General features: G+C 34.0%; 1 protein-coding gene across 1 annotated transcript in view; it reads left to right on the plus strand.

Moving 5' to 3' along the window:
* The first annotated feature begins 1,493 nt into the window (after positions 1 to 1,493).
* LOC111053691 (putative uncharacterized protein DDB_G0286901) overlaps positions 1,494 to 13,399 on the plus strand; it is a 38,017-nt gene continuing 26,111 nt past the window's right edge. Inside the window, exons 1-4 of the mRNA XM_039431996.1 lie at positions 1,494 to 2,314; positions 4,034 to 4,185; positions 4,258 to 4,557; positions 4,588 to 4,863. Of these exons, the coding sequence (XP_039287930.1) occupies positions 1,540 to 2,314; positions 4,034 to 4,185; positions 4,258 to 4,557; positions 4,588 to 4,863 (1,503 nt within the window). The 5' untranslated portion in view covers positions 1,494 to 1,539. The remainder of the gene's footprint in view (positions 2,315 to 4,033; positions 4,186 to 4,257; positions 4,558 to 4,587; positions 4,864 to 13,399) is intronic.

Raw genomic sequence — 13,399 nt, forward strand, 5'->3', positions numbered from 1 at the left:
TCTTTATCTCCAATGAGTACTGAGCTATGATTTTTCAAAAATGAGTGAAATTTGAAGGAAAAATAAATTTTGATGAATTTCAGTTCCTGATCAACAATATTTTCCGATTGTTAACATTTAGATGTATAATTCAAAATCCCTCTGGGCGTATTTTTGCGCTCTGAGATCAGGGAGAGCGCTCTATCTCAAATAGATTTCCAGGTACACCTGACAACAATGCTCCTTGTATTGTGAAAAACACCTAATTTTTAGCTTCAACCATCATCACCAACTACATTGTCTTCACATTGATATTTCGCACAATGACATGAGTTCATGAGATCATGTTCTATGAGAATCACCCGCAAGATGCACTTCATTTCAGTATTTCCTAGTGGAGAGGCAGCTTAAGGACACCTCAAGGATCAAAATTTAAAACTCTTATAACTTTTGACACAATGCTCAGATTTCATCGTACTACACTTCATTCTTCTCGGCTCGTCAGGGCGGTCCAAAAGCATGCATCATAAGTCAAATTCGGTCGAAAAATGAAAAATATATTGTTGAGTGTACTTAGGACAATGCACAAAAAATGGCTGATTTCTTTCTTTCACTTGTTGATAATGTGTTTATTATTTGTTAAAATTGATTGAAATTCATATTTTATAATGGATGAGAATTCAAATAAATGAGAATTGAGGGTAGGCCTATTATTCTGAACCCAAAGAGAGATTTGAAATTATAATTAATCATTAGATGAGCAGTAAGTAGATTCTAAGAAGCGTTATTATTTATATGAAGAGATTAAAATTTATTTTAAAAATCAATCAATGGAGTAAGTATCAAAAAGAGCATTATTCTAGACCTGAAGTAAGATTTTAAATTTTGTAATATTGATTAACAGATGAAAAGTAAGTATATCCTATGAAACACAATAATTTCAACGAACCGATGAAAGTTTGGTAAGAGAAATCAATGTATCAAGAATTACATATATATTGTCAAGGATCGAAACTTCAATAGTGATTGAGATTGATGTCTCACTTGAAACATTAAAATATAATCAATTGTGAAACCAATGTTGAGTAGATTCATCTATTTCTACTGATCAAATTTTAGCTTCTACAGAAAGAATCGAGACATTTTCAAAATATATTCCACAACGTAGACTAGATAAAACCTATAACAATCCTGATGGTAATTTCAATAGTCCACTCAGTTAGTAAGTAAATAGTAAGAGTAGGAATCGATTAGGAATATTCCACATCCTGATTGATGACATCAACTAATCTGGGATAATTTAATTCAATTTCCAATTTCATTCTGATAAAACTCAGGTATCCAAGTACACATTCAGTGCAGAAATCAATTTGAAATACTCCACAATATATGAAAAATTGACAAGAGGTGTAATCACACATAAAAACTGTAGAGTAGTCTTACAATGGCTTGATACGAGGACCTCGTGACCTTTCAGCGACGAGACAGATAATGAGAGAGTATATAACGAGCGGACAGCGTTCGACTAATTGTCCTTTTCGAAGAACTCACTCAATCATCATGCAGTGCTCTCTGGTCTTCTTGGCTCTCGTCGGCTTTGCCGCAGCTGCCGTCATCCCACACAACAACAACAACAACCACAACGTTGACATCACCACCAAGAACAACATCGTTGACTTCAACCAGAGGAATGGAGTGACCTACAACTACAACCCATACAACAACCGCAACAACTACAACAACAACCAGAACAACAACTACAACCCATTCAACAACCAGAACAACAACTACAACCCATACAACAACCAGTACAACAACTACAATGGTTACAACAACGTCAACCCATTCTACAACCCATACAACAACCAGTGCTTCAACAACCAGTACAACAACGTGAACAACCAGTTCCAGAACCAGCAGTACAACAACCAGTTCCAGAACCAGAGGTACAACCACCAGAACCAGTACCAGAACAACCAGTTCCAGAACCAGATCTACAACAACCAGTTCCAGAACCAGAGGTACAACAACCAGAACCAGTACAACCAGGTCCAGAACAACCAGTTCCAGAACCAGCAGTACAACAACCAGGTCCAGAACCAGATCTACAACAACCAGTTCCAGAACCAGAGGTACAACAACCAGAACCAGAACAACCAGGTCCAGAACACCCAGTTCCAGAACCAGAACAACCAGGTCCAGAACACCCAGGTCCAGACCAACCAGGTCCAGAACACCCAGTTCCAGAACCAGAACACCCAGTACCAGAACCAGAACAACCAGTTCCAGTACCAGAACAGGCAGGTCCAGAACAACCAGTTCAACAACCAGAATGGTGAGTTAAATTTTTAATTTCTGAATATATTTTGCTTTCCATCACAATACTAAAAATGCATTTCAAATTATCATGCATGGAAGTGATTTATTTCCAATAGTTAATATTCAACACAAGTAATATATGAAATAGAATCTTCGAATAATTAATAATGATAGTAAACTCCAAAATAATAATGAATTTGATAGAAATAGCATCATATCTGATTGAGAGTGAATTATAATATTCTAATTTGTCAGACAATGCATCGATGAAAGTGAATCATTCATTCTCATCTATGCATTGGTTACCTGTAGAGTATTGATGTTCTCCTCAATGAATAACATTTATCACCATGGTTACAGTCTATGTGACTTGAAATTTTAGTTGTTAACATTCAAATAGTGAATAATGGAGATAATTCAAGATCTTGAATAGAACCTTCCTAGTATAAACCTTAATAACACAATAGCCTTGATAATAATATTCTTTTTCAAAATCACTTGCAAAATTTGTAAAATTGATGACAAAATGCGTCTTCTATGAAGCAAATAATTCAAGCCTCAAATATCAATTACTGGTGGCAAGGCTTGTAGAATCTCTTCTATTAAAAATTTTCTCTGTTAAAAAACGAAAGTCAAATCTTCTATAAGAAGTGACTCTCATACATCGACATCTAAACCACGTAATTTTCAAACAAACTCACCAGTGTTTCTACAATAATAACTGGCTTCAATGAATTGCTTAGCATTGATCAATATGATTGAACAACTATCTATCCATAAAAAAGGAGGTATAGTACTCTTTCAAAACCAATTGGGTTCATATTCATCCATCACAATAATATTAATGAAGTGAACTACTGTACTTTACTTTTTATAATTTATACATTTTAGTAACTTTCATCTCAAAAGAGTTCTTCTCCAGCTATTGAATGTCTCTTTGAAAGGAATACCATGGATTAATAACCTGGATGGGAAGAACCTTGTTACTACAAATACCTTGGATACAGCAATTATGTTGTCAATCAAATGAGATTCGTCTTATTCAACTCAGTTATTGAGATATCAAGATTCTGTCGATATTCATTCATTGAAATGTTCAGGTAATAGATATAGGCCAGGAAGCACGACTTAACTATCCTCTAGACTTTTATCTTGTATTTTGAATTGAATATAAGTTGGAGGAATAATTCAATTGAAGTGATAGAAGGCCTAATTTCAAGCTCACTAGGATATCATTGTCTCTTGTTTTCCGTTTTATTTATTGACTCAGAAAATGATGCAATCTTTTTGTTATCCAGAATCATTGAACATCATTAATTTGAAAAAATGATAGTAACTAAAATGTCTAAAAATTCAAGAAATTATTTATTCTTGATAACTATTGAGCCCTGATTATCCTCTCAACCTAGCCATATTATTTATATGTTTGGAAAATTATAATTTTGAACACTTTGGGTCGTTTTATTTGATTGGTATTCCTATAGGATTAGATTGATCCTAAAACGTAATTCTCAAATAATCTCATAATCTCAAATGCAATTTCTCCAACATTTAATCTATAATAATATCAACAAATGTTTGAACAACAACTTATAAACATGTTGGGGATACCATCAGTTTCAATATATATGGAATTTTATTGAAATGTTATTTGAATTAATATATTGTTGTTGTGTGAATTCACAATGAAAGAATGTTGACACGTTTAACTGATGACTGGTTCTATGTTTTGTAGGCCAGAATGTTAACAACCAGAACCAGTTTGTGAACCAGTACCAGAACCAGAACCAGGTCAACCAGGTCCAGAACCAGAACCAGGTCAACCAGGTCCAGAACCAGAACCAGGTCAACCAGGTCCAGAACCAGAACCAGAACCAGATCAACCAGGTCCAGAACCAGAACCAGGTCAACCAGGTCCAGAACCAGAACCTGGCCCAGAACCAGAACCAGGTCAACCAGGTCCAGAACCAGAACCAGAACCAGGTCAACCAACAGAACCAGATCACCAAGAACCAGAACACCAAGGTCCAGAACCAGATCAACCAGAACCAGAACATCCAGGTTGAGAACCTCATCAACAACCAGAACCAGGTCAACCATGTCCAGAACCAGAACCAGATCACCAAGAACCAGATCAAGAACAACCAGAACCAGGTCAACACCAACCAGAACCAGAACAACCAGGTCCAGAACCAGAACAACCAGAACCAGGACAACCAGGTTGAGAACTTCTACAACAACCAGAACCAGGTCAACAACGTTAACCAGGTTAACAACAACCAGAACCAGAACCAGGTCAACCAGATCCAGAACCAGAACCAGGTCAACACCAACCAGAACCAGAACAACCAGGTTGAGAACTTCTTCAACAACCAGAACCAGGTCAACAACGTGAACAACCAGAACCAGAAGAACCAGTTCTACAACCAGTACCAGAACCAGGAGACCTACTTCAACAACCAGTACCAGAACCAGAAGTTCAACAACCAGAACCAGGTCAACCAGTACAACAACCAGAACCAGTACCAGAACCAGAACAACCAGTACCAGAACCAGAACAACCAGGTCAACCAGTACAACAACCAGAACCAGTACCAGAACAACCAGGTCAACCAGTACCAGAACAACCAGTACCAGAACCAGAACAACCAGGTCAACCAGTACAACAACCAGAACAACCAGGTCAACCAGTACCAGAACAACCAGGTTAACCAGTACCAGAACCAGAACAACCAGGTCAACCAGTACCAGAACCAGAACAACCAGTTCACCAACCAGAACCAGTTCAACAACCAGAACCAGTTCAACAACCAGAACCAGTACACCAACCAGAACCAGTTCAACAACCAGAACCAGATCAACAACCAGAACCAGTTCAACAACCAGAACCAGTACACCAACCAGGTTACCAGCCAGAACCAGATTGAGAACAACCAGAACACCGGTATCTTCCAGGCTATCAAGTCTTTCTTCTAAGCTCCTGCATAGATGAAATTTCAACCTAAATAAATTTCTATAAAACCTTACAAAATTCTTCTCATTCCAACCTCAAGCACTAGCTATACTTCAAGTGCCAAAATCATCAAAAACTTATGAATAATAATAATAATAGACAATATTCATAATCTTGAAGAATATTAACCATGTTTGATGAAAACTAATACAATCTCAATAGTTCGGTTTTGGAAAATCGTCTACTATCTCAATAGTACATGAATATGGTAAAACTCATAATCAGCAATGATTATCATGTTTCATTAGTATATTGAATCATGATGATACTCTGAAGTATCATATACTCATGCATGAATTATATACTTCTGTATTCCAGAAGAATTGATAGGAACTCATCAGTTTGACAAGTTTTAAAGCAATCGTCTCATGGCAGTTAATTCAATACTCAACTACAAATTAAAATACAACACATGCTTTAAAATATACTGACAAATTTTAGCTATGAATAATTACATCCGGACTCAGTATAATTGAATGATTCTCTAGTCCTTTGAATATATTCAAATCCTGTTGCAGTATTCCTCAATTGATTAAATAGATTTCGAAATTCAGCTTTAATTAAATAAACTTGTGCTTAATGGATGAAATCAAACCTCAATTCAATGAACTTGTGTATGACGAATGAAGCTGACATAATTACTATAGTGAGGTCCGAGGTATAATTCAAAGTGGAGAAAAATAGTACAACAGCGTTGTCTATTCTCTGCCTTGCCTTCTATAGAAGGTAGCAGATACCAGTATATCAGATGTTATAGTACCTGTTCATTCTTGTTTGAAATAATAAATAATATTTTATTCGGCCAGGAAATTGTTTTCCAATGATTTAATTCTTACACTTACGGAGCTCTGAGAATATATCTGATTGTTTTTTGCACATTTTTTATTTCCCAAACTCGAGGTTCTATTATTTTTGTTAAATGGAACTGTAGAATACTCATCTCTGTTTATAAAATTCACGGCTAATTCTGTTTAATCCATTTCCAATGTTCAACTTACCTCTCAGTGGATATTCCAGCACAGAATCTCTCATTTTATATTTTTATTTATTTATCCATTTCATTGACAATCACAAATAATAATTATAATATATAATATGATTGGGAGAAGACAACAGGCATAGCCCAAAACTGTCTTCTCCCAAATTTTTAAAAATAAAAGTTTCAAAAAATAATTTTTGATTGACTCTTTTCTCTCGTCACTCAGCTCCAGGTATTTCACAATCAAGTTCACTACATTATTTAGGAAAGCACCTCCGTATCTTAATATTTTTCCAGCAATTTGTGAACTTCGATGGCAAGAACTTCTGAGGATGTGATTCAGAGAAAGATGTGAGAGTAAGATGACAAAAATGAATGTTTTATATATTAGAATAACTCGAGGGAAATTAAACGAGGCAATATTATTGGCACCCAAGGTGAAATTATCGTCTTGTATGGAAAAGTGTATTAACGCCGTGAGCTATTTGGTCAAATGATGGAATATTATGTTGTATAAATAGCAAATGTTGTACAAATAGTTGGACCTGATATGATGGGAACAGAGTGCCTAATAGGACCTCGACAAAAAAGCATTGGATAGAACCATAAACATTGTCACGTGGTACTTTAGTACCATCAAATATTTTAAAATGAACCAATGAATTTTAATAGAATTATAAAAGGGAAAGGAGGTTAGACCAAGTCAAAGGATCAACCAACTTAAATCGAATATTATTAGCGATTAGGAGTAATAGTATTATCAAAAACGATAAGAAAACATGTATAATTGTGATTCTATAACTATGAGAACCCATTGGCAAGATTAAAAAATTATAAAGCGGCTTACTTATTATTGGCGGATTATAAAAAATAAAAGTTTGCATGAACATTGAGGTTAGAATTATTTGTTTACATTTTGAAAAGAATTAGTCGATCTTGAATAAATCGATAATTATTAGAATCAATGCTGAGCGAATCAGCTGATCACTCGATCAACCAGTATAACAGGTTGAATTATATAAAATTTATTCACAAAGGATATATTATGTATACTAAAGGAAATTGATGTGTAGAAATACGAACAACTATTATTTCTGTATAAATATTTATTATAATCTAAAAAGCACGAAAAACCAAGAGTATACAAAACTCATATAAAAAACGAAAAGTATTATCTATTAAAATCGTATGTTACGATTTATTTATGAAATTAATTCAAGATAAACACTCCATGTATTTATATAGAAACTTTTTATTTTAATTTTTTCTATTATAAAGTTGAGGAAGCCCTGATTCTGAGGCGACCAATTGTATTGAGTTTATTAAATTGAAGGCCAATCAGAGAGTAGCTTACAAAATTATTCTAGGAAGAGACAAATTTTTCTGAAAACCTCCTTCTTCTGGCTTAAGATCTTGACCTGAGAGGATGCACATGGAGTTTAGGGTTCTTTCTTCCTTTTAAAATTTCAAAAACTATCAAGCCAAACCCTTTTTAAATGTGAAATATTTGTATCAAATGTTAAATTATCTGTGAACTCAGTGTTGTTGAAGAGTTCATAATCGTAATTGTTCCCTATAAATATATCTTTAATTAAAAAAAAGAAACTTATAAGAATCTGGACCACGCGTTAGCCCAGCAGAGACGAAAGGAGCCTGCCTAATTAATTATTGGAAATAATTAATTCAATCCACGAGACCGTCAAGAACTTCATTTATGTGAGTGATAAGTCAAACGAGCTCGTTTTAGGTTTTCTACGTATAGTGGGGAAACTAATTAGAAGCGCTATTCAAATTAACTTGAATTAAAGAAAGAGTCACAACGTGTTGAGTGATATCACATAGTTCATAAGAACATTTTATAAATTTATTTGATATATGTAGGAAGCTTACTTCCATGCACGGCCCGAACTCATATAAATCCCTGAGATCTCATGTTTGATATTAATTTGTTAATTATTATTTTTGCTAATTGAGCAAAGTATATCATATCAAATCTATGAACCAAACAGGTTTATATTTGTAGAATTTTGAATTGACTGGAAGTCTAAGCATCAGTATTGAATATAATGTGTTTATAAATTTGAAACTCACTACTGTGAAAGCTATTAAATCTTGTGATAATTATTCAGATTTTAGAAAGAATTTATTTAAGAAAAATTATAGATATATCGAATGTTTTATATACACTGTTTTATGGGAATATATTTTGTGTTTTATGTCAGCATACAAAAGCATAGAATTTTTTATTATATCCTAACTCATCTCGTGATATACAGTTTGAGCTGTTTTAGTACCAATAGATATTCAGCAGCATATAAAGTTATTGAATCAAGTAATATTGATCTTATTAAAAGCACTCAGTATTTATCATCCTTTGATGATAATCATATTAGTTTGCCAGAACAAGTATATTGAAAATTATATTTATAAGGTTCCAGTTATATCATATAAGGATCCAGAGAGCTTCAAGAACTGGCGTTGTAAGTTCTAAGGAATTTTGGAAGGATAAATTGGTGAATACCTGTATTCATGACGAGCGTTTTAAGAATCAACTAGAAAAAACTATAGTTGGTCTTTATTATTCTCTAGTGGGTACATGGTTACTGATAATCAGTCATCAAATATTATTTTAATTTCCTCACTGGTATTCTTGAAGAACTTCATAGAAGCAGCGGTAAGAACTATTAATCACAGGTCATTGAACTTTATGGTGATTAATTGTATTTGTAAAATCCATGTATCTACCACTGAGCTAGAGCTGAGGTTTGAACCCAGTAATTTTGCGAGCCGGACGGCCTTAATTTTTTGTGAATTTATTCGCAAAAGAGGGAATTTAGCGACTGCTCTTATAAATCTCAAGAACATCGTATCAGCTGTAAAGGATTTGAAATTTACCACCTTATACAGTTATAGCTTCATAACGTGGGGCTCTATCATAAGAGATAACCCTCCCAGGAGCACAACTTCACAACATTAATATTGGATGGTATTTTTCCTCTATAAGAAATCTAACTCCGGCAAAAATGTAAATATCTAGGAAGTGCATGTTCATGGTAAAGAATCGCTTACAAGGTAGTTGAGAAAATGAATTATCTCATACAGCAAATTATATAACTGCATCAACTCATATTCCCTAGAAAATAATATTGTTCACATTACAAGTTTCATCCATTCTTGATCCATTGGAGAAATAATAGAAACAGTATTGTAACCGAATTTCAAAGAACAATCATTCATGATTTATAGAATATATTCCCAGTCTGCCCACCGCAACTAACAAGTTAGTCATTTTTTCCTCTCTTAGTATTGGGGCGCTACTCCTACTGGCGGACAAGTTCTCACATTCCAGTAGATTTCCATCAAGCGTATGCTATTTGAAGTTTTGAATAATGATGTAATGCTAATCCTCAATCCATTCAGTTTGATTGTGCATTATAACTCTTACTAGTTAGGAATAGAAGTATTAATGCTATTATTGTTCAATTTATTATTTTTTAGTAAGAAATGTTATTTATATGAATTGATTGTGGTGAATTGCATTTGTATTTTATAGTTGAATGTTTGTACCTACTTTGTGGAAATAAATTTGAATTTGAATTTGAAAATCAAGTCCATCATCATCATCTACACTTCAGGGATTCGGTTTGTTTAACAACTAGTTAGTAGAGTTGATTCTTGAAATGAAGATTGAATAGCCTCATTCTTGTATGAACCATTGATAACTTCCCAATCGACCTAAGTCAGTAAGAAAGTCATTCATCCATTTCACAAATTTCAGGATAGTTTAAGAGAGTGACTACAGGCTTTGGTGTATTAAAACCTTTCTCTGCTGAAACTCACTTCTAGGCTTACTTGTGGAATGAAATTTATTGATAAGAAAGAAGAATAATATTATGCATTCAGGAGGAATGGCAAGGTTCTATTCGGAAGGAAAGTATTTTCCAAAGATCTCGTAGAGTAAGAAGAACATTTATATTTGTTACATTAGTGACTACAGGCTCTGGTGAATCCCTTATTTTGTTGAAACTCGCTTTTAGGCTTACTTGAGGAATAAAATTTATTGATAAGAATCGAGACTAGCCTAATATTATGCATTTAGGGTCAATGGCAAGGTTCTATTCGGAAGGAAAGTATTTTCCAAATATCACGTGGAATAAGGAGAACATTTTTATTTGTTTTAAGAGGAACAATCACATTTCGTAAGTGAATACAAAACTCTCATCTGAAATTATTACTCAAACTTGGCATACAACCTGCAGCATGGATAATATAATAAGGTGCGTACAAATATACGCGCCGAGAACATGAGCAATTCACTTTTAATCAGCTGATGCCAAGCTTTTTATATCTGTAAAAATACAGATATAGGCAGCTGATTAAAAGTGAATTGCTAATGTTCGCGGCGCGTATATCTGTACGCACCTATAGCCAACTCTAATACAAGTCCCCGGCCTACGATATTGAAACGTCGCAGTGTAGGCCTAGAATCTAATACAAATGATTGGTGAGAAAGATCAGCTGCTATTTTTTAAATCTTTTCCACCAATCATGCATTAGATTCTAGGCCTACACTGCGACGGTGCAATATCGTAGGCCGGGGCCTTGTATTAGAGGTGGCTATGGTAATATCAAAACGATTTATTATTATAAAAATGATAACAAGACGTTGAGGTTATTGAAAAAGTCTTTCAATTATGGAGAATTACCACAACATCTCATACCATACAATTAAATAATTTATTATTTAGTTGGATCTTGTGTAAAACTTAATAGAAACCCTTTCTGAATGGCTCAGAAATACTTTCTGAGTGGATTGGCAACCAATGCCACATTTATGAGATTTTTCAAGTAATTCTCGCAATGAACTTATTAATTGTGACATATCCGGGATGAATTCACGAAAATAATTGAACAAACCCAATACTTTTTGAGGGTTTCAACTTAACTTAAACAATACTTTATATTGTCGAAATCACTTATTAACCCAAAACTATTTGAGATAATAGTTTTGTTTGTTGTACCATTACCATCACCGATCTATTGAAAGCTTTGAAGGTTTGAAACACTAAGTGCCGGTTGCACAAAAGCCGGTTAAATCTGAATCGTGATTCATTCCACGAGAACCAATAGGAAAAGCCGTTTTTCCAAAAAAAAGCCTTCTCTGATTGGTTCTTGAAAATTTATCACGGTTAAAATTTAAACGGCTTTTGTGCGACCCGGCCTGAGCAGCAGAATATAAACGAGTATTATGGATATGGATGAAGTCCTACAATTTGCCTTTAGCTGTTGACCAATGAATATTAAGCTCTGCTACCATTGGCCGAGACAAGACACGCGCAAGAAGGCCTATTCCAAATAAGGTCATGAAAACTGTGAGGAGAAAACAACCAATGAGGAGGAACTAACAGAACCAAATTAATAATACAAGAAAGAATGGAAGATATATATCATTTGAGAACTATTAAACACGAAAATATAAAAACTGAAACGAAAAACAAAAGTGTTACTCTCATCTGATCTGAAAAAACTTGTGTAGCAGTAATATTATTTCCTTAGATTAGTTGACGAGAATTGTGTCCTAACTTTTTTACTCCTTATACTAATATTCTAATACTAATACCATTTTCTTCGAAAATGATCTAGAAATAATAGCAGACTCGGCTACAGTTGCAATAAAGTAAATAGAGATTGAAAAATAATTTGCAAAATAGCTGGATTCCGAATATCCTTTGGTAAAACAGTACAGTATTCACGACTTCAAAGGTAGAAGTTACCAGATTCGAAACCAGAGATCGATCAATTATTTTGGTGCTGTTTTAAATATTAGAGGGAAGTATTGATTGCCCTAACTACTGTATATTACAATAATCTTGACATATTTTTTTCTGTTTGTCACACAGTCGAAATGAAGCTTTAGTCATCAATAAGCGTGCTTTGCTTCGGGAATAAAAAGATACGATTATTTTTGTGAACCATTTATAATATAAATTCTACCAACATTGTTATAATCGTTTTTGAGATTAGGCCACAACTTGGCATGAAAACTATTGAGTCAAATCATTCGATCAATCATTGATGTGTTGGAAGTATTATGTAGAATAGTAGTCCAATTGCAGCGAATTTTGTAGAATATTGGGAAAAGGAACAATAGCTATTTGGCCGTTTTAATAAATGACCGCTTTCTTTCTTCCGCCAAGTTAAATTCTGGCCGAATTTCCTCATTCTTTGCAAACAGATTCCACAACGGACACTTCTAAAGTTTTGAAAATACCCTCCATATATCATACTGAATTATTATAATTTCATCGAAATTGTTTAAGCAGTTATCGCAATCGGATATACAAACAGAATTAAATTAGACTTGATAAAATAGGATCACTTGATAGAAGCAACTCCCGTCATAAAAGTTTGTTTTATGAAAAATAAAAACTATCTCCCAGGAATAGCTCTGATTGAAGCAGCAGTGCCCAATCAATTTGTTCTCGATAAATGCATTTTGATTCGTTCTTCAACTTGGTGCCAACCTAATGAAGTCATCTCAACTTAATGCCAACCTGTCAAAATTATTAATTAAGTTGCCAGTTAACAACTACTTTTTCGAAGAGGTACTCTCTCTAGATTATAGATCTATAATAACATATGATATATTATGGACATTTCTATTATAATAACGAGATTGAGAGAAGAAGAATATACATGCTGCAAGAAGAACTTTAAACCCTTAAAAACCACCCTTAGAGTTGAAATATCGCCAAAAGATTTCTTAGTGAATACCTAGGACGTTTAAGGAAGCTATATTCCAAGTTTTGTTACAATCCATCCAGTAGTTTTCCAGAAATTGTGATCAGTGAGTCAGTGAGATAAGAATTATTCTATAAGTATAGATTAATGAAGTTTGAACACTAATTCTGAAAAATCTAGAAGGAAAATTGAAATTTGGGCTTCCAGGTGCACGAGATTGATATTTTTAGAATCTATGTTCAAAATTTGGAGACCTAATTAATCATTCCCGTTTTTCCGGTATGCAATCCACAAGTTGACATGTTTTGATGCGAACAAACGAACACACGAACACACGAACAAACATAACCCTACTCTCTCTTATTATA

Source organism: Nilaparvata lugens, chromosome 7, assembly GCF_014356525.2.
Source record: "Nilaparvata lugens isolate BPH chromosome 7, ASM1435652v1, whole genome shotgun sequence".
Taxonomy (NCBI): Eukaryota; Metazoa; Arthropoda; class Insecta; order Hemiptera; family Delphacidae; genus Nilaparvata; species Nilaparvata lugens.